Source organism: Anolis carolinensis, chromosome 5 (genome assembly GCF_035594765.1).
Source record: "Anolis carolinensis isolate JA03-04 chromosome 5, rAnoCar3.1.pri, whole genome shotgun sequence".
Classification (NCBI taxonomy): domain Eukaryota; kingdom Metazoa; phylum Chordata; class Lepidosauria; order Squamata; family Dactyloidae; genus Anolis; species Anolis carolinensis.
Window position 1 is genome coordinate 170,755,313 of NC_085845.1, and position 21,121 is coordinate 170,776,433.

Genomic DNA, 21,121 nt, shown 5'->3' on the forward strand with positions numbered 1-21,121 from the left:
CGTCCGGTCTGCATCATTAGGGAGAAGTCACAGGCGTCGAGTTCCAGTCCAAGTAGTCAGGGAGAAGTCACAGTCACCGAATTCCAGTCCAGGTTGTCAGGAAGAAGTCACAGTCACCGAATTCCAGTCCAAGATAAACACAAAGAGCCAAAGCGACAGAGGCAAGCCGGCAGCTAATGCATAAAACCAACATAAGACAATCCAGCGCAAACCCACACAATGCCAGCCCCCGGTGCCACTAAAAACCCGGGTTAACACTTACATCTCAAAGCAGTCTTCCAAACATGTCTTCTGAAACAGAGATCCCGAAAAGCACCCAACAAAACACCTTGCCGATTGCAAAGTTACATTAGTAACAAACTTACTTTTATCTACAATCCACCTCTGAACTTGAGCCAGCCAACGCCCCATCCACAGCTGGTTGCTGCAAATTCTCATCAGAACTGGAGTCACCCAACGCCCCACCTCCAGCTGCAGCCCTTCTATGATCTCTCCAGCCAGACCACCTATCCAAACCCATAACTCCCCAGGATCCATCTGTATCTTCTCCGTGCCATCCCTCAAATGTACCACTGCTTGTGGGCTCCTCAAGAATCTCCTGGATCTCCTGAACCTTAGTCCAATCCATCACCTCATTCCCAGAGTCTGACATCCCATCCTCCTGACTCCCAGTCCCACAATCCCCTTCAAAACCCTCAAAGGTATCATCATCAGAGGGCTCCATAAGTATTTCCCGGATTCTCTTCCTTTGTTGCTCCTCATCAGAGTCTTGCTCACGAGCAGTTTTCCTGCCTCTTCTAATACAACTAGTAGGATGTCTACTTGAAGACTCCATCACAACACCTGCTTAAACCTTACCTTAAGGGAATAATTAATTTTAATTTTAATCTTTTTATTCTGTATTTGCTCAACTACCTAGGAGTGGGTTGGTAGGCTAGTAGGCCGGGATGCTTTGTATCTATACATGGTTTTACATGGTTTTACTGTATGTATGGGTAAATGTGTACGTTTTGTATGTTTCACATGTTTTGATATGGTCAGAATTGACTAATCAATAAAGAGTTGTTGCTGTTTTTACTGTATTTATTAAAATAAATATATTTTTATTTAATCCCTGATTTTCACTTACCACAGGTGGTCCTAGAACGGAACACCCACAATAAGTGAGGGAATACTGTACTTCAGAAAGGTTAAAGAATTGTGTTGGATGCTCTCTGATTTTTCTTTATATGCATCATTTCACATATATATTTGAAAAGAGATGGTGCTTGAAATGTCTTTTCCACAACTTACTTAGGGTAAAAATCAGCACCTTGAATCATGGTTAGAAACAATTAGATTGTCAGTCAGAATAAGCATCAAATTTCAGTTCTGTGTGAGAATGCATTTTTTACTTGGATATTACTAGGGCATGAATGACAGTCAAAGTTGATAACAGGTGATTTTTACCACTATCATCACCTCTGCAACTTAATCAAGGAAAACATTTCATAAACACTGTATTTCATCACATAATAGTAGCCACCGCATAATAGTTGCAAACACACACCCTTTTGGGGAAGGCAACATTGGTATTTTGCTCTTCCCCGCACAAAACTTACAAAAGTCCAGGCGAGTGAATTAACAGTGCCCTTTTGGTGCTATGGCTTGCCAAGGAAAGAGGGCAGGCAGGTGGGGGAGTGAATTCACCTGCCCTTTTTCTCTTTTGGCTCTGCTGCACATTGCCTGCCTGCCTCTCCCCTCTGCAGTTAATAATAATAATAATAATAATAATAATAATAATAATAATAATAATAACAACTTTATTTTTATACCCCGCTCCATCTCCCCGAAGGGACTCGGGGCGGCTTACATGTGGCCTTGCCCGATAAAACAATCAAATATCAATGACACAGCAATAAAACAATTATCCCAATAAAAACATCAATATCAGTAAAAACGATAGTTAAAATCGACATGAAACATACAATATTAAAAACAGGAGACTAATTCATTACACTTTGAGGATGCGGCACTGCCCTCAAGGGGGTGCTTTTTCACCACATAATAGTCGCCATCTCATAATAGTCACACACCCCTTTTTGCCCCAAAGGAGGGAAATTGCTTCCCTTATATTGTTGACTTTCAGTAAAATGTTTGCTGAAACATGTTGAATCGTCCTTCATTTGTGTCGTAGTAACAGAACCCTATTTTTACCATGTTATTTTTACCTTTGGCACCAAATTTCATTTTGAAGAAGTCATACCAAGAAATATATTAACTTTGTTAACTGAGGTATATCTGTATTTTATTGTCATACTAGCTTGGGTACTCGGCAATGCCCAGTTATTTGAAAAAGGCATTGTTTGTTTTTGGATGTTAGGTAATATCAATTTGGTAATTTGTAACACTATTTATTAGAAAAAAAAGTCAGCATTTGTTTTTCATGAATGCTCCCATAAGAAAATGCATAAGGAAGTGGTTGAACTGCAATTCCCAAAATGGTGGGTCAATCCTTCCCAAACCCCACCAGTATTCAAAGTAGGCCATGTTGGTCTGTGTGCCAAGATTAGTCCAGATCTGTCGTCATCTGGGTTCTCTGGATGCGAGTGAACTACAACTCCCAGAAACTAAAGTCAGTTCCCCCCAAACTCTGCCAATATTCTAAGTTGGTCATGTTAGGGCTGTGTGCCAAGTTTGATCCAAATCCATCATTGGTGGGAGTCACAGTGGTCTCTGGAAGCGGGTGAAGGTAACTGTAATCCCATCCTCCCCCAAACCTCACCAGGACATAAAGTGGGTCATGGGGGCCATGTGTGGCCAAGGTCCATCATTCGTGGGGGTCGTAGTGATCTCTGGAAATGGGTGAGGGTGTTGCAAATCCTATTGCCCGTGGTCCATCCTCCTCCAAACTGCACCAAGACGTAAAACGGGTCATGGGAGGTCTGTCTTCCAAGTTTCGTCCAGGTCCGCCATGTGTGGGGATCACAGTGGTCTGGAAGTCGATGTCCGAGCCAGAAAAATACATTGTCTGCCACATACCCACGTGTATACTTCGTTGTCCACATACAAACAAACATTAACTGTTGTAACTATAGATAGATAAATAATGTGAGAGATCAGATGCATAAAAATTTTGCAGCAGTAACTCTGAAGAGCTTCTCAGCAAATTCAAGATGACCATTGCAAAGAACTGGTTTTAATTTCATTCCAACAAAAACAATGTTGTTCAGTGCTATATGATTTCTCTGATAGATCCAATAGAATTTACAGTTACCATCTTGATCATTCATTAAAATGTGAAATCGTTCATGGGTTTTGAATATTAAATGAAATATTGATATAGTAAGATAGAATGTTTACAATCAGTTTGCAGGATGACAGTATTTTAATCGTACATCTTTAAGGTGGGAGGTCAGAAGTCAATTTTAACTTTATTTTGTGGTTACTGCTTTTAGGTGGGGGATGATTACGGAATTAGTTTTGATAGGTGTATTGATAGTATAAGTGATGAACTGAGAAATTACTGATTTTACAAATTGTATAATGATGCTTACATTGCTAAAAAGTATAATAAATATATGCTTTACAATAAAACAAACAAGAAAGAGTTTTACTGTGCCCAGTCCAGAGCAGAAAACCCAATGGGCAGCAGAGCCAAATTAGAATGCTTATTCAGAAATATATACTGTAAATTCATTCCGAGCAAACTTGAAATATGGCTTATTAAAATTAGGTCAAAAGGTTAACTGCTTTCGAAGAGGCCTTAGTATTCTCTTGCAGAACTGTTGGAACTATATCCTCTCGGGCATTTACAGCCTCAGTCGGTCAAGAGACCTACCCTGTTTTGTTCTTTATAATGAGGAGGAGTAGGCAGGAATGAAGCACATATGTACAAGGTTTCACTTCTTCAGACATTCTATCCATGTACTGAAATAGAAATATACTGAAATCTTGTAATGAATACAAGATCTAGTAGAAGTCATGGGGTGCTTTGAATGCGATTTCCTGCTTCTTAGCAGGGGGTTGGACTAGATGGCCCATGTGGTCTCTTCCAACTCTACTATTCTATGATTCTAAGTCAAGTCAGGAGAAATGTTGATAGCTGTACCCATAAAGTCAGTACCATCATTCATCTCCTACTTTTAATTGTTTCTCATAGATTCTATTTATATGTGAATGGTTTCTAAAAACATTGATATTTTAATCAGAATTAATTACCATATATACTCGAGTATAAGCCAACCCGAATATAAGCCGAGGCACCTAATTTTACCACAAAAACTGGGAAAACATATTGACTCGAGTATAAGATGAGGGTGGGAAATGCAGCAGCTACGGGTCAATTTCAAAAATAAAATAGATATTAATAAAATTGCATTATTTGAGGCACCAGTAGGTTAAATGTTTTTGAATATTTATATAAAACTGTAATTTAAGATATTAATAAGACTTTAATAAGATAAGACTGTCCAACTCTGAATGCCTATATACTCAAGTATAAGCTGACCTGAATAGAAGACGGCCAGGACCCTCACACGAGTATAAGCCGAAGGGAGCTTTTTCAGCCCTTAAAAAGGGCTGAAAAACTAGGCTTATACTTGAGTATATACAGTAACTTCATTGAGTAACCATGACATAGTTTGAGTATACTGTATCTGATAAAATCTCTCTATCCTTTGATACAAAGATAGTACATGTTTTAAAAGAAATCTGGAGCTGCTGGGCACGAAAGTTTGGCATGAAGAGTTACAGGAAGGGAGGCTCCATATCCCATGTTCTCAGGTTTTTCATAAAACCAATAATTACAGGATAAGGCTGTAGCAGGAGGCCTTTCCTTTCTGTTCAGTTCTTTTGGGTCAATTTGACATCTTCAGTCTCCTCACTATCAGCATAATGATCTGCAGCTTTTACTTTAGCACTAGCTATTTTCATGTTGTGATCACTGTTTGTGATGCACATACTTTGCTGATACACCATGATCTAACCGAACTTTCAGAAAGAATTGAATTTATAGATTTTAAAATTCAGTGGCCTCTAAAGAGAAGCTGCATTGTGGCTACTATGTTATTAAAAACATGTGACTAAAAACATGTTTTGGAGTGAAAATTTTGTGTGTGTGTCAGGAGTGACTTGAGAAACTGCAAGTTGCTTCTGGGTGTGAGAAAATTGGCCATCTGTAAAGACGTTGCCCAGGGGATGCCCAGATGTTTTGATGTTTTACCATCCTATGGGAAGTTGCTGTCATGTCCCTGTATGGGAAGCTGGAGCTGACAGACGGGAGCTTACCTTGCTCGGTCAGCAGTTCTGCTGGCACAAGGGTTTAATCCATTACGCCACTGGAGGCTCCTGGAATGAAATAACTGCTAGATTTGCACCGTGACAACTTTCTTAATAGTTTACCCTCTTACAAAAAGCATTCAGAAATAAAATTGTTTTCTTTCTCAGGAGGATTTCAGGCAACTTGTTAATGGAGATATTAAATAACAGTGATTAAAAGTGGAATGGATGTCTTTTCACTAACAGAAACATTTTTAATTTAAATGGTTTTTTATTCAAAAAGAGAATTCATTTATTGCATATGCTTTTTGAGCACTCTGTTTTCAGACCAAACAGAAAGAGCTTAATTTTTCTTAGCATTTTTGTACTGCTGTGATCTCTTGCTGTGAATATAAATAAGGGTTATTCACTTCCTCTGAGTTTCTTCTACTGATACAATAGTCTAAATAAACAAAATTGCCACCACTTTTACTGTGCCTGTAAAGGAAAGTGTACAAAACAACATTTTATTCCAGTAGTAGAAACAGAATATGAGATGTTCTTTTCAAATAAAATTAATGAGTTTTTTGGGGGGAGGGAGATTTGTTATATTCTTAAACTCTGTGAGCCTTCTTTCTGAACATCAGTGCAGTTTAGTGGAAAGTGGAAGCAAGTCTCAATTTTCCCTTTTCTTTTCACCATCTATGTTGGTGACCCATTATAGTGCTAATTATTGCTGGTTGTCTTCCCCCAGATGAAATACACAACCATATAATCCCTTTAGTTGAGGTGTTTTCACAGTCTGTTTCACTTAAATGCTTATCAGCTATACAGTTTGCCAGAGTGCACAGACAGTTCACATTCCCACTCAGCTGTCATTGGATTAAAGTGTTGTACTCCAAAGTTATTTCAAAATGGTATTGTATTTCATATACAAGGCAAATGCCCGTGTTACATTGACAAGTGCAGCATATCTATTCTAATGTTTGAGTTTATGTGTATCTTGCAGGAAAGTGCCAACATGTCTTGAAAAAGATTTCAGTATTAGGTAATCTTGCATCCCAGGCTTTTTATCATTCTAATTTTTGGCAAATTGCAGAAACATCTTGAAAACTAAGTACTCTGGCCTTTTGGTTACTTATTTTCTTCTCCGCGGTTTAGAATCCAACATCACTTATTTTTTATACTAACTAGGCTTTGTGAGCATTTATGATTCATAAGGAAAGAAATATGTTTATTGGTTGTTTGTTAGTAGCCAGGAGTTGCTTTTGCATGGAAAATGGGGTTTAATTACAGATATATTTTGACACCTAAAACAAGTCAAATATGAATTAAAGAGATGGGAAGTGGGTCTTGAGGCCTGTATTAGGGTTAGATATACACTGATGATGAGTTGAAATAATGTAGCAGCTGTTCGTTCACCTTGCCAGTTTTGTAGTAAGAATATGGCACCATATAATGACCAGATTCTGCCTAAATAAATATAGTGGCAAAAATCCAGATGATGAAATACACTAAAACGTGTCCCTGAAATGACACCATTGGGCATTTCCTGATGCTCATTTTCCTCTGTGCTAGATCCATGTTGTCATCTCCTTGTATTTTCAATATCTCTTTTGTACCGAGGGACACCCCCCCCCCCCCGCACCTGTATTTATGCCAAAAGTAAGTATTTACTGAATTAATAGTGGATCTGGAGACAACATTGTGATGTAGGGGGTTACCAACATGATGCCAGAGGTCCACAGTGAGGGACCATACAAATCTGGAATGACCATGTCAGCTTGAGTCAAAATGAGGAACTTCTGTAGTTAGAGGCGGAATAGTTCTAAGTTATTGTTGGTAGAGAAGTATTTCACATATTGTTACTGAATGTCTAGTAGTAGCTGAATTGATGGGGAATCATAGAATCATAGAATCATAGAATAGTAGAGTTGGAAGAGACCTCATGGGCCATCCAGTCCAACCCCCTGCCAAGAAGCAGGAAATCGCATTCAAAGCACCCCCGACAGATGGCCATCCAGCCTCTGCTTAAAAGCCTCCAAGGAAGGAGCCTCCACCACAGCCCAGGGGAGAGAGTTCCACTGCCGAACAGCCCTCACAGTGAGGAAGTTCTTCCTGATGTTCAGGTGGAATCTCCTTTCCTGTAGTTTGAAGCCATTGTTCCGTGTCCTAGTCTGCAGGGCAGCAGAAAACAAGCTTGCTCCCTCCTCCCTATGACTTCCCTTCACGTATTTGTACATGGCTATCATGTCTCCTCTCAGCCTTCTCTTCTGCAGGCTAAACATGCCAAGCTCTTTAAGCCGCTCCTCATAGGGCTTGTTCTCCAGACCCTTAATCATTTTAGTCGCCCTGGGAAGGGTATGAACAAGATAGAAGTTTGGTTTAACTCACAGAAGCTGTTTTATGCCCATCACAAAACATAACAAAATTTCATGTGTGAATGTTTATAGTCCCAAAAAATTTGAATCAATACACATATTTTGAATTAAACTTTAGTATAACACTGTCTTAGGAAAATAATATCTTTTTGCAGCGTCTTAAAGACTAACATGTTAATTATGACATAGGTTTTTTATGGTTTGGAATCTATCAGGCAGGTGTGGGAATTGCCACTTCCATCCTTTTCAGCATAAAAGACTGGTCTATTTAATGTTAAATCATGGCATACTTCCTGGATACCTTCAGGCTGCTTTAGGTTCCTCTCCAATACTTTCATCTGGTTAGATTGGGTGTTTTCACTTCCTGTTCAAACAGTTTGTGCTGTACTGTTTTGACCCTCCCTCCCTGTGGCCTCACTTGATTGCTTCATTGTTCTCTGCTAGATTTTTGTAGAAGAGAGGTTTTTTATCTGCAAAGGAACATAGTGTAGAAATGTAGTGTTAATGCAGCTATCCTGAGGAAACTTAATTCTAAATGTATTTGTCCATGTGGAACAAGAAAACAAAATTTGCAGCATTTAAAAATGGGTGCATCTACACTATAGAATTAATTCAGGTTGAAACCACTTTAACTGCCATGGCTCAATGCGATGGAATTCTGAGAGTTGTGGTTTAGTGAAGGACCAGCACTCTTGGGCAGAAAAAGTTAAAGGACCTGTAAAACTACAAGTCATAATTTCATAGAATTGAGCCATGGCAGGTAAAGTGATCCCAGGCTGCATTCTACAGTGTAGGTACACCCAAAGAGTTAGGATTATTGACTTATCATAGGTTATTGTAACAAAGCCACTGCCTATCCTTTTATTTATTTTGTGAGACTAGATAAAATTATGTCCATTGTAGGCTTGTAATTTGTTGTTCCAGAAGCCAAGGTTATAAGGCATTATGTTTGTCTACATCTGTGGAAACATCTTTGAATGAACTGTCCAAATTGATGCTTTGTTCCGGTGTGGATGCCTGCATGGATAATATAGTGTGACGCAGGTAGTTTAGCTATGTTTCATTGGTTTCTTTTGCAATTTACTTATTTATTTGAATTTATAATCCGCCTTTCTCCCAGAATGGAATTTAAGGCAGCTTAAAATAATTTTTAACAATTAAACCAAAACAATTAGTTTACAAAATTCAAAAATAAACATTATAATTATTTTAAAAACACAATTAAAACAGTTAAAGGACCAAGACATATTTAAAACACATTTTTCTAATAAAAGACTAAAAATACAGCCCCACTTTACACACTGTGTTTGTCGTTGTACCTTCAAGTTACCTATTGACTTGTGGTGATCATATGAATTTCATGGGGTTTTCTTAGACAAGCAATGCTCAGATATGGTTTTTCCTTCACCTGAAATATAACTTACATGACCTTGTATTAGATGGTCTGCCATCCTTGCTTAGCTTCCAAGATCAGATGGGATCCAATATCTTCAGGGTAACTAGGCCCTGTACTCATTATTACTCCATAATTACATTCCAAAGATGTGCCTGAATGAAAACATTTAACATACTTGTGGAAAGAGAACATAAATGGGGCTAACTGAGCCTCCTGCAGAAAAGACTTCCATAACCACAGAGGCGGCTCTCATGTATCCTCACCAAAGGTGATTACAAAAGTGGTGGGATTGAGAAAAACCCTTGCAATTTTTTTATTTTTTTGTTCTATTTCTGAATAGGTATAAATAAATCTGAAGTCTAGTGGTGCATACCCATTTTCTTTGATTAACTGCCCAAGATAATTATTTCCCTGTTCTATTCCCACCATTACTAATACACTGCAGAACTGCACTTGCTTTCTTTTTGAGATTGTGAAAATAATATATTTTCTGTCTCCACTGGATTGTCAGAACAATAATAATTCAAATATCCTTGGCATATCTAGAAATACCTTAAAATAATAATAGTAATGGAAATGTGTACTTTTATAAAACAGCCAATTCAAATGTTTGAAAGCTGTTAGTCAAAGATGTTGGTGTACAGTGTTCCCTCACTTATCACAGGGGTTACGTTCCAAGATCACCCACAATAAGGGAAAATCCGCAAAGTAGGGACACTATATTTATTCTATGTGTGGAGGAGAGCAAACTACAGACCACTTACTACAACGCAGTCTGTACTTTATTTTAGCAGTTACAATGTACAGTACACCCGCAGAGAAGAAGAATGGTAGCTAAATAACCCTTTTTTATTTCCAACTCTTCCCTACCCTCCCTCTCCCTTTATTTCTCCCTTTCCCCCTTCCAAAACCCTTTGCACACTGCAAAAACCCGCGAAACAGCAAAAATACCACAATAAATGTGTACATTAATATTAATTGAAAACCCGCAAAACAGCAAGGGAGCGAAAAGTGAACTGCAAAGTAGTGAGGGAACACTGTATATGCAAGTGTATCAACAAGCTAGATTTACTTTGATAAACATGAAGGTCTCATCGGATCCTCCTGGATCAGTATCAGTTTGTGTGGTCTGTTCTTGTTTTTACAGTTTCATGATTTGTAATGAGGCTTGGTAAAGTAGGAGTTCTTGAGTAATAGGTCCTGTTTTCATAGTTTGTGGATTTTTTTATCAACCTGCTGAAATGCTTTGTAACTTCCTTTCCCCACTCTTTGCAGCAGAATACGGAAATCTTGGTGCCTGAGGCTACTTCTGCAATTGTAAAAGTTATATTGGGTGTGGAAGACAGGGTTTCTCTCTTCCTCACCAATGTTCTGAAGCTAGAAGAAAATAAAGTGAACAGGAAAATGTCTTCAGCATTGTGGCATATTATAGCAATGTGCTTCCTTTTTACTTCTTTCTCTACCTCCTTGCAGTGCTACAGTTGAAGCTCCAGCAGCGAAGGACACGGGAGGAGCTGGTTAGCCAAGGGATCATGCCTCGTAAGTATAACTTATGTGAACTTCTCTTTCCTCTTTGGATATCTTCATTGAAATGAGATGGGACTTTGAAAGTTCTCTTTGCAGTCCTGTGCAAGTACAGTCATTTTTAATTTCTATATTGATAAGCTAGCATTGAATTTATGCTGATGCATAAAACAAAAGTTACAGGATTATCTGACGACTTATGAGGAGATGTTGCTGTGCTAGGTTGGGTTCATTTTAATCAGACTATTAGCAGGCTTCCTGCAATGACTGCATAACTGTTATATTTGGGCAAGGACCATAGCTGCATGGCTGCATGCATGCTTAGAAACCCTAATTAGAAAAATGCCTAGACAAACAGCAATTTTCTCAGTTTTCTGCATTAAGGAGCTGCATCAAAACTGGTAGACAGCAGGTTTTGTTTCTTGGTGACAGCAGTTAGTTTATTAGATGTGGACTAAGCAGTTGATGAAAGGAATACATGTAAGGATAAGAAAAGCTTTGAGTACAATATACTTTATATATACCACATTCGTAGGAAGCAGGCCGAAATGTACTACTATAAGTGCATTGGTAGCAGTGATGTGAGAGCAGATAAAAGTAACATTTTTTTCATTCTGTGTAAGCAGTGCATGTTCAAAAGGGATTTAACCGTTCTAAGAATAATCACTTGGTCGTTGCACCCACATTTTGTTCTTTGGAGCAAATATACTAGGTTTCTAATTGATGGGTTCAAAATTGGTTCTTACTACTTCATTAAGTTATTGGAAAATTTGTTGTTGGAGTCCTAATTTAAATTGTTCTTACTGTGTGCGTGCAATATCTAGAGTTTCATATTTCAGACATACCATGCTTTTGTAGACCTTCCAAAATTACCAATTGTTTAGATGCTGCAGTATTGCAATGACGGAGCTGTGAGGTTATTATTTTTTGTTCACCTAAGTGGGTACTATCTTTACATTTTGGGCATGCTTCCTAGAACACATTTATGATCAGAGCAGGTTTAAAAAAATAGATCGGCTTCTAAGGGCTGGATTTTTTAAAAAAGTATTTTACATTTATTTTTGTCAAGTACACTTAAGCTTGCTTAAATATCTTTGAAAATATTCTATGTCATCTTGGAAGAATGCAGTCTTTGAGCTACAGTTGTACTCTTTTTTTTTGTTAAACTTTAAATCAGAGGATCTGAAACTATTTAATGTGCCCTCTTTAACTTTTCTTGAAGTAAACTTGTAAAACATGATGTGCTTTGTTAGAATTGGAGCTTGTTAACCTGCAGATACTGTACATAAACAGCACAGAGTGGACAGGTCGACATTTTCTAATACATTGTGATTCTCCACCAGAACTATTAACTAGAAAACACTGTAGAAAAAGGATGATTTTCCTAATCAAGATCGAAACATAGCTTATATACATGGGGCACAGAGCTTAATTTCATTACTGGTGCTTATCTGTAGTATTGGTAGAGTACTAAGATTGAATCCACATCACTTACATGTACTAATTAAGGTGCATGACAGGATGAGACACCTTGGATTCTATATTGCCTTGCTAGCTAATTTCTGTTGGTATTTGCCATTGACGTTTTCTTTTAAGTTTTTGGGCAAGCACTTGGAGACTTAGTTTTTGTGTAAACTAAATAAGCTACAGTTTGGAACTTCAGGTCATGTGGGCCCTCCATTCAGAATGAACATGTCTTAAATAATATAACCCACACTTGTTCAATAATATACTTTCTGGAGATAATGTTGTGGAGCCTTTTAAGAGGTTGATTATGTCCTCCTCTGTATAAAAGTCAGGCAGGGTTTTTTCTCCTTTATTGTGCACTTTGGAAAGTCTTAGGAATAGCAGGAGCATTTCCCATTCTTTTACTTTCTCAAGCCTTAAAACAAATGAAAGACCATCTGCTTTTATCTTGCAGAAGACCTGAGAAAAAGCCTGCCATTCCTGTTGAGGTCTGTTTAAGAAGTAAAGCCACCCACCCACCCACAGATGTATTGTCTACAATTTCCCAGCCCTCTAGCAATTTGTCATTTGAATGGTGCTGCTAAACATCCATTGCATCAAAGAGATTTGCCTCTGCCAAGTGGATCTATGGACCGTTGCTTAAATATTTAGAAATTTTCATATGGATTTCATAGTGAGCCAGTTATATTTCCATCGGTAAATATAAGAATGAAATAATTGGGCTGGCATATTTCAAAATGCTTCTGTCTTCTAAAACAGAAATATCTATGTAGCAGAATGCGAATTTTACTTCAAATTCTGAGGTAAAACTACAGGAGACACCTGTCCAGTGTCCCCTTGAAGATACTGAACTCTAAAATGTTGATGGTGAGTTTTGCAGGTTGTTGGATACTGTCAACACTTCCAGACTATCAGGCAGGAAGGAAATCCACAGAAATTGATTGTGAAAGTATAGCCACAGTAATCTCCTGTGGTTGGTGTTTTACATAGACTCTGCCCTTTCTCATTGTGAGAGGAGCACTGTGGGGATAAAAGGCTTACAGAATTCACTCCCAGTGTTGGTACCTTATTCCTCTCTTGTTCCAATATCCCTTTTTGATTCGTATAGGAATGATGTGCTTGTTTGGCTGTGAGAATTAAGGCGGCCTTCGACGTTTTGCCATGATTTCCTTTAATTTTATTTCTTTCTAAGTACCATATCTCTTAACTGTAGACATTGATATTTATTTAGCTTACCTGTCTAGTTTTCTCTTGTGTAGTTTATGTAAATTATGGTCTTGTTGTAGATATTATGTTAAACCATGGCTGATGTTTATTTGAATGAACCACATTAAGTTTTTTGTGCATACATTTCCTTCACAGACTATAGTAGTAAAAAATAGTTTGAAAGAATTTGCTCCTACTTTATGTTAACCACAGCTGTTGTGCTGGATTAATTTATAGTGAATTCCAACTGTAGTTCATTTTAGCAAACCAGGTTTCAACCATAACTTCAAGATTAACCTCAGTTTAGAGTGTGAATTACAAGTAGTGTTTACTGTTGTCTATATGTCAGCAGAAGGGAAACCTTATCCACCCTACAGCCCTTGTATGGAGGAGTGGGAGATCCTTTGGTGCAGATTTATGGAGGAATACAGTAGTAGATATAGGGGAAGAAATTTAATTGAAGAGGGCCAAACTTGTTTGGATGACATTAGATGAAGTTTAGTGCATATTAAGATGCCAATAATCTGAAATGAAAGCAGAAGTTTCCAATCTGCTCCTTAAATGGTGCAAGTGGAGGACAGGAGAGTTGAGATAGGTAGGTTCTGAGTTTGGTGCAGCCCATTCTCAAACTACTAAATTGTGGCTTAAAATCATATCTGAATGTTAAAGAACGTCCTGCTTCATTCTTACATTTCCTTTCCCCATCAATAAACCTGATCGCTACTGATCACAATGAATCTTTGTAAAACTACATATACTGTAATCTACTGCGGGAATTGACTTTCTGACTGATGTTAATCTAGAGTACTGTAACGTTAGGACATGGATAAATTCTGTAGACAGCATGGAAGACACACAGCAACATAAATAAATGTGATAATGGCATTTCCGACAATACTTGTATGTTGAGTATGTTTTCTGGCTTGCAGAATTCATATGATTTCTAAGACCCTGATGTAGACTTTTAAAAAGTATACATTTTGAGCTAGGATGAGTTTAAATAGACTATTAAGAATGGCAGGTTATCTTTTTAAGTTTTGTCATCTCATTCTGTACCTTGGAACACCATAACACAATAGGTGTCTACAGTGAGTTGATAACTACTAATTAATGGAACTATTAATGGATAGAACTACCACCAATCTATATAATGCTTCTCAAATCCAGTTACACAGTCTGTTTGCCTACTTAATCCAACTGTATCTAATTTGTGTCACCCAAATTTCATTATGGCATTAGCACTGCTTATCACGTTAGACATTTATGAATGCATTAGACTGCCAATACAGTTTAATACTGCTCATACTAAATCTTTAGAATCATATAATTGGGCCATCTAGTCTAATCCCCTACCATGCAGGAAAAGCACAGTCAAAGTACTCCTGACAGATAGCCATCCAGCTTCTGTTTCAATGTTTGCAAGGAAGGAGCCTCCACCACATCCCAAGGCAGAGAGTTCCACTGTTGAACAGCTCGTATGGTCAGAAAGTTCTTCCTAATGTTCAGGTGGAATCTCCTTTCCTGTAATTTGAACTCATTGCTCCGAGTCCTAGTTTTCAGGGCAGCAGAAAACAAACCCACTCTGTCTTCCTTGTAACATCCTTTCACATTTTTATACATGGCTATCATGTCTTCCCTCAACCTTCTATTCTGAAAGCTAAACATACCCGGCTTTTTAAGCCACTCCTCATAGGGCCTGGTCTCCAGACCTTTGATCATTTTAGTCGCCCTCCTCCAGACACGTTCCAGCTTGTCAATATCTCTCTTGAATTGTGGTGTCCAGAATTGGATACAGTAGTCCAGATGAGGTCTGACCAAAGCAGAATAGAGAGGCATCGTGACTTCCCTTGATCTAGACACTATACTCCTTTTGATGCAGTCCAAAATCCTATTGTCTCTTTAGCTGTTGCATCACATTGTTGGCTCATTTTTAAACCTGTTGTCCACTAAGACTCCAAGATCTTTTTCACATGGACAGTTGTCAAGCCAGGCATCACCCATCCTGTATTTTTGCATTTCGTTTTTTTCTGCCTAAGTGTGGTATGTTACATTTTTCCTAGTTGAAATTCATTTTGTTAGTTTGGGCCCAACTCTAATCTATTATGGCCATTTTGAATTCTGATCCTGTCTTCCAGAGAATAAGCTATCCCTTCTAATTTGGTGTCACCTGCAGATTTGATCAGCACACCCTCTAAACCTTCACAGGGTATATCTTCTTACCAACTTACTAATAAGTTTCTATTCAGAAACATGGGAATCTTCATACTTTCAGACCTTCCTGCAGCACTCCAAGTGCTTTGAACTTTAGCTCCAGAACTTTTGACTTGAACAAGCTGACTAAGGCTTCTAACTAACTAACTAACTAACTTTATTTTTTATACCCCGCCACCATCTCCCCGAAGGGACTCAGGGCAGCTTACATGGGGTCAAGCCCAAAAATAACAGACATAGTAAAAACACATCAAGTAAAATAAATAAATAGAACATATCAATAAAACCGATCAATAAAATATGGAATGAATAGAAACATAAAAATGCATTAAAATGACTGGGCCATAAAGTGCATACAGTGAAGAATGAAGTCAAAAAAAGGTACCCAAGACTGTTATCTTAGGTAAGGGGCTAAGAATGAAGTAAACATGGGAGCTATTTCAACTGAAGTAATAGAATAAAGTGCAAAGAGATAAACTATCTCCAGAACAAGCCTCACCAAAGGCTTGTTTAAAGAGCCAAGTTTTTAGGGTCTTCCTAAAAATGAGAAGGGTGGGGGCTTGCCTAATCTCTCTAGGGAGTGACTTCCAGAGCCGGGGGGCCACCACGGAGAAGGCCCTCTCCCTCGTCCCCACCAACCGTGATTGTGAAGGTGGCGGGGGCGAGAGGAGGGCCTCCCCTGATGAACGAAGAGATCGTGCAGGTTCATAGGGGGAAATGCAGTCACGAAGGTAGGTGGGTCCCACACCGTTTAGGGTTTTATAGGTAATAACCTGCACCTTGAATTGGGCTCGGAAAATGAATGGCAGCCAATAGAGCTCCTTAAACAGGGGGGTTGACCACGCCCTGTAATTCGTTCCAGTTAATAATCTGGCAGCCGAGCGCTGGACCAGTTGTAGTTCCCAGGCCATCTTCGGGGCAGCCCCATGTAGAGTGTATTGCAATAGTCCAATCTGGAGGTAACCAGGGCATGGACCACCATGGCCAGATCCGACTTCATGAGGTACGGTCGCAGCTGGCGCACAAGTCTTAGTTGTGCAAAGGCCCTCCGAGCCACCTCTGACACCTGAGCATCAAGTGTCAGCCCCCGAGTCCAGGAGAACTCCCAAGCTGCGGACCTGTGTCTTCAGGGGAGTGTGACCCCGTCGAGCACAGGTTGCCACCCTATACCCTGGTCAGACGTTCGACTGACCTGGAGGACCTCTGTCTTGTCAGGATTAAGCTTCAGCTTGTTCGCCTTCATCTAGGCCAACACAGCGGCCAGACACTGGTCCAGTATCCGAGAGGCTTCAGTGGAAAGGAGTAGTAGAGTTGCGTGTCATCTACATAGAGATGGCACCGAACTTCAAAACTCTGGATGACGTCACCCAGCGGTTTCATGTAGATGTTGAAAAGCACAGGGGACAGAATAGAACCTTGCAGGACCCCACAGGTCAAAGGCCAGGGGTTTGAGCAGGTCTCCTCCAGCTTCACCAACTGGGAACGGCCCCCCAGAAAGGACTGGAGCCATAGCAGAGCCATGCCCCCAAGGCCCAATCCAGAGAGCCATCCCAGAAAGATACCATGGTCGATGGTATCGAAAGCCGCTGAGATGTCCAAGAGAATCAGCAGGGTCACACTCCCCCTGTTCAGCTCTCTGTAGAGGTCATCCACCAAGGCGACCAAAGCCGTCTCGGTACTGTACCAGGTCTGAAGCCAGACTGTGATTGGTCCAGAAAATCGGTGTCATCCAAGAATCCCTGGAGTTGAGAGTTGTCCAGGAAAGGGAGGTTTGAGATTGGTCTGAGGTTACTCAAAATAATGGAGTTAAGGGAAGCCTTCTTTAATATTGACCTCACTATAGCTTGTTTGAGGCGCGATGGAAATATGACCTGCTCCAACAAAGCATTAATTATCCTTACAAACCAATCTACCAACCCACCTCTGGCAAGTTTTAATAGCCAAGAAGGGCAAGGATCCAGAGCAAAGGTGGCACTCTCCAGAGCACTTTAACTTCTGGGAGTTAGAGTTCCAAACACCTGCAGGTCTCATTTGGTCTACGATTGCTTTTCCATGCCATTGCTTTTCCATGCCATCTTGCTGGTGCATGAAAGTTGGGGTGTGGTCCCTGATGTCAGTATGACATTGTATTTACGTGTGGCTGTACACAGGCTGGGACATAGAACAGTCAGGTTTGTAGACATGGTTTTGCCTTTCTCCCTTTATGTGCTTTGCTCTCCTGGGATTCCGGCACATACCATTTTGATAACATAACTAGTTTATAGCATACATTTATTGTATATTCAACCAGAAAGTCTTTATCTTATCTCTTCATTGTGTCATGGAGTAAGCTTCCTTGCTCTTCTTGCTGAGTCCCTTCGGGTGAGAAGGGCGGCATATAAATGATGGAAATAAATAAATAAATAATTCTTCATGATATCCCTAAATTGTATTTGGTTTTTTGGCTGCTGCATCACATATTGATTCATATTTAGCTTGTGGCCTCCTAAAACCCAAATATTCTTTGGATGTGTATTGCTTTCATGCTGGGTGTCAGCCGTTCTGTATCTATGGATTTCATTTTTCTTGCCTAGGAATAATACCTTACATTTCTCCTTACCAAAATTCATTTCACTAGTTTTTACTCAGCTCTCCAATCTTTCAATTTAATATTGAATCATGTTCCTGTCAATTGTCTCCCTTATTTGGTGTTATCTGTGAATTTGATAAGAATGCATTCTGTTCCATTATCTAAGTCATTTATAAAGATGTTAAATTACCAGGCCCAGCACAGAACCCAGAGGTATCCCTCTAGTCACTACTCTCCAGAATGATGAGCATTTTCTGTGTTCAGACTATGAACCAGTTACAAATCCTCCAAACTGTTATACCATTTACTCCACAGTTCATAAGTGTACTTGGTGTACTTAGCATTCTGTAGTTGGTTTTGCCTTTTTTTGGATAAGAACTGGGCCCATGTCCCATCCACATTATTAGAAGTCAAGGCAATGCATGGATGACGGAACTTTGATAACTGTTGATCCGTATACACAATCTGTGGAATTTAGCAGTAACTTCCAATGTTTTTATGTTCTTCTTAGTGTTCCTCAGAATAAAACCTTTTTTTAAAAAAGACAGCTGAGAAAGAGATTCCATTTCTCTAGAGTCACTGAGCATGGGTTACTGCAGTTCATAAACTTGGCTACTTAAAGCTAGACAACATTTTGGAAAATGTCTTTTGGCCTAGTAAAGGAAATGGTAGATTTGCTTGACAGTTCTGGGCCATTTGTTATGTACTTTGTATGCAGCCAAGAAAAATGTACACTGGTTAATTTAGATAAAATCTGATAATACATACTACGCTGGCAATCTTTTTTGGATATTGGATCCTTCCAAGGAAATATTGTGGAGAAATAGAGAGATTTGTTCCTCTTTGTCTTTTTCAGAGGTTAAGTATGATTTTTTTTTGTCTTGGTGCCAACACTGGGGAAAAATACAAGCTAGAATGTTTTTTCCAATGAAATTCCCATGAGAAATATGAAAGTATTTCTCTTTGGGGTATTCACTAAAAGATAACAGGCCAATCTGTTCCGTTTTATTACTTGGGATACTAAGTGATAGGGGCTGTCTGTGTTGAGCAAAATAACATTCAAGTTTCTCCCAGCTATTGTTATGCTGTGCGTCTTGCATGTATTACTGACTCCTTGGTTCTTAGCAGGCAGCACAAATATAAGCAGTCTGTGAAGGACAAATTTCTACTCCCAACACAAAATCTATGTAGTTCTGAAAGTCTTTAAGCGGATGGGAATGAATATGCTATGTTTATGATTTGATGCCACCTTTCTTCCAGAGGCTTTTCTCAGTCTTACACAACAGTACCAACTGCATTTTGTTGGACTACCGTTTCTAGTGTTCCTTACTATTGGCCATATTGTGTGGGTCTGATGGGATTGTGGTATATCAGGTCACTTCCATCTTTGCTTCAAGTCTTAATCTGCTTTGTATTTATTTAAACTTGAGTGTAATTACTTAGAGAAAGTCACAGTGCAACATAGACCATAATAACATTGCTCTAGAATCTATGTGTGTATGAAAGAAATTGGATGTGATAATGTAAAAGAAAAGTGGTCTTAGTTTTACTTCATTTATTTTTTAAATATATCACAGATACCTGTTAATTCACAATTCTTATCCACATTTGTCCATAAGCTTTTTTAGTATGTGAATGAGATTGAATTTAGTAATTTCTATCAGTTCCTTTGTCACAGTAACTTGACATGGAAGACTTTCTTTAGTAAGAAACTATTTAACAATGCACAGGCAGCCCCCTAGTTACAAACATACAATTTACAAATGAATCACAATTAAGAACAGGGGCGAGACACAGGAAGTGAAAAAGATCTACCCCTAGGAAGGGAAATTCAGAGTTATCATGGGCAAAACATGTTTCAACTAAAGCTTTTTCACCAAGCCTTGTTTCCACAACAAGTCAAATTTTTCAAAATCCAATTATCATAGGGACAGAAAGTGAGATGAAATCATCTGAACAGGGGCACAGACAACAAAACAAACACCACAGGGATCTTAACTCTTTCCTATCCATTTCCAAAACTATATATGGCTGGAGTTACACTTTAAAAATGTACCTGTTCCAATTTACAAACAAATTCAACTTAAGATCACACCTATAGAACCTATCTTGTGTGTAACTACCTGAATAGAATTTGAACACCATCTCAAATAAATGGACTGCTGATCTCTTGAAAGAAGTCACAGAGCTGTTTTGACATAGATCTGGTGAAGCTTCTCTGATCTATCATGGATAAAAATGCAAATAATAATAACAACAAAACAAACAAAAACTAGTGACCTTTATACATTTTTCATTGTTCTCTCTGGATTTATGTACAAAAGCAATGCACTCAATCATGGAATCAATTCCTTTTAAACTCAGACTATTGCAATAGATTGGCAGCCATGGATATGAGTCGTCATATTTCCTGAAATAATTACAATTTCTTTATAATTATTTCACTACAACCATCCATATATTTTCCCCTAATCTCTATATATTTTTATTATTTAATAATATGGGAATTATTACATGTTTTAAATCTGTTGATATACACAGGGTTTCAATTCCTTATGGACAATATTCATTGTTCCTTAATATTTCTGTGACATGTTTATGTAGTTTGTTCTTCTTGTTTCCTCTTCCTTTTCCCTGGAGAGATGAATGTACATACAAAACAGAGGTGAGTTTTCCCAGCACTTTATCACAGTGTGCTGAGAAAAGATTTGTTGGCTGACAACAGTCTTTTTAGTCATAGCCAATGTGAACTTACAAGAATCTAGCAGGGAAAGCACTGCCAGAGGATTCTTCCAAGGCTGGGCAGAAGTCGATGAGTGTTTTAAAATAGGCTTTGTATTGGCAGCTTAAGTAGTGATAAAAGACAGAAGATGCTTGTTGTTTGACCAAGTCCTTAGGTTTACTCTCACCTTTATATTGGGAGACAAACATTATTGTCTTGTGTTTCTTGTTTCCCCTTGTGTGTGAGCCTGACATAAACGATCACATTTTTGTACATATGATTGTCTACAATGTTGGTAACAACATATGTTAATAATATGCTATGTATTTGTATACTGCTCAAGCACCAAGATGTTTTTGCTAAATAATTGTATTAGTTCTGCATCAGATTGCATTTTTCCAGATGAT

General features: G+C 38.7%; 1 protein-coding gene across 4 annotated transcripts in view; it reads left to right on the forward strand.

Moving 5' to 3' along the window:
- Positions 1-21,121, forward strand: part of mrtfa (myocardin related transcription factor A) — a 55,322-nt gene that overhangs the window by 9,506 nt on the left and 24,695 nt on the right. For all 4 annotated transcript variants that reach the window (XM_062981003.1, XM_016993711.2, XM_016993712.2 and 1 more), the window contains exon 2: positions 10,489-10,554. In XM_062981003.1, coding sequence (XP_062837073.1) covers positions 10,489-10,554 — 66 coding nt within the window. The remainder of the gene's footprint in view (positions 1-10,488; positions 10,555-21,121) is intronic.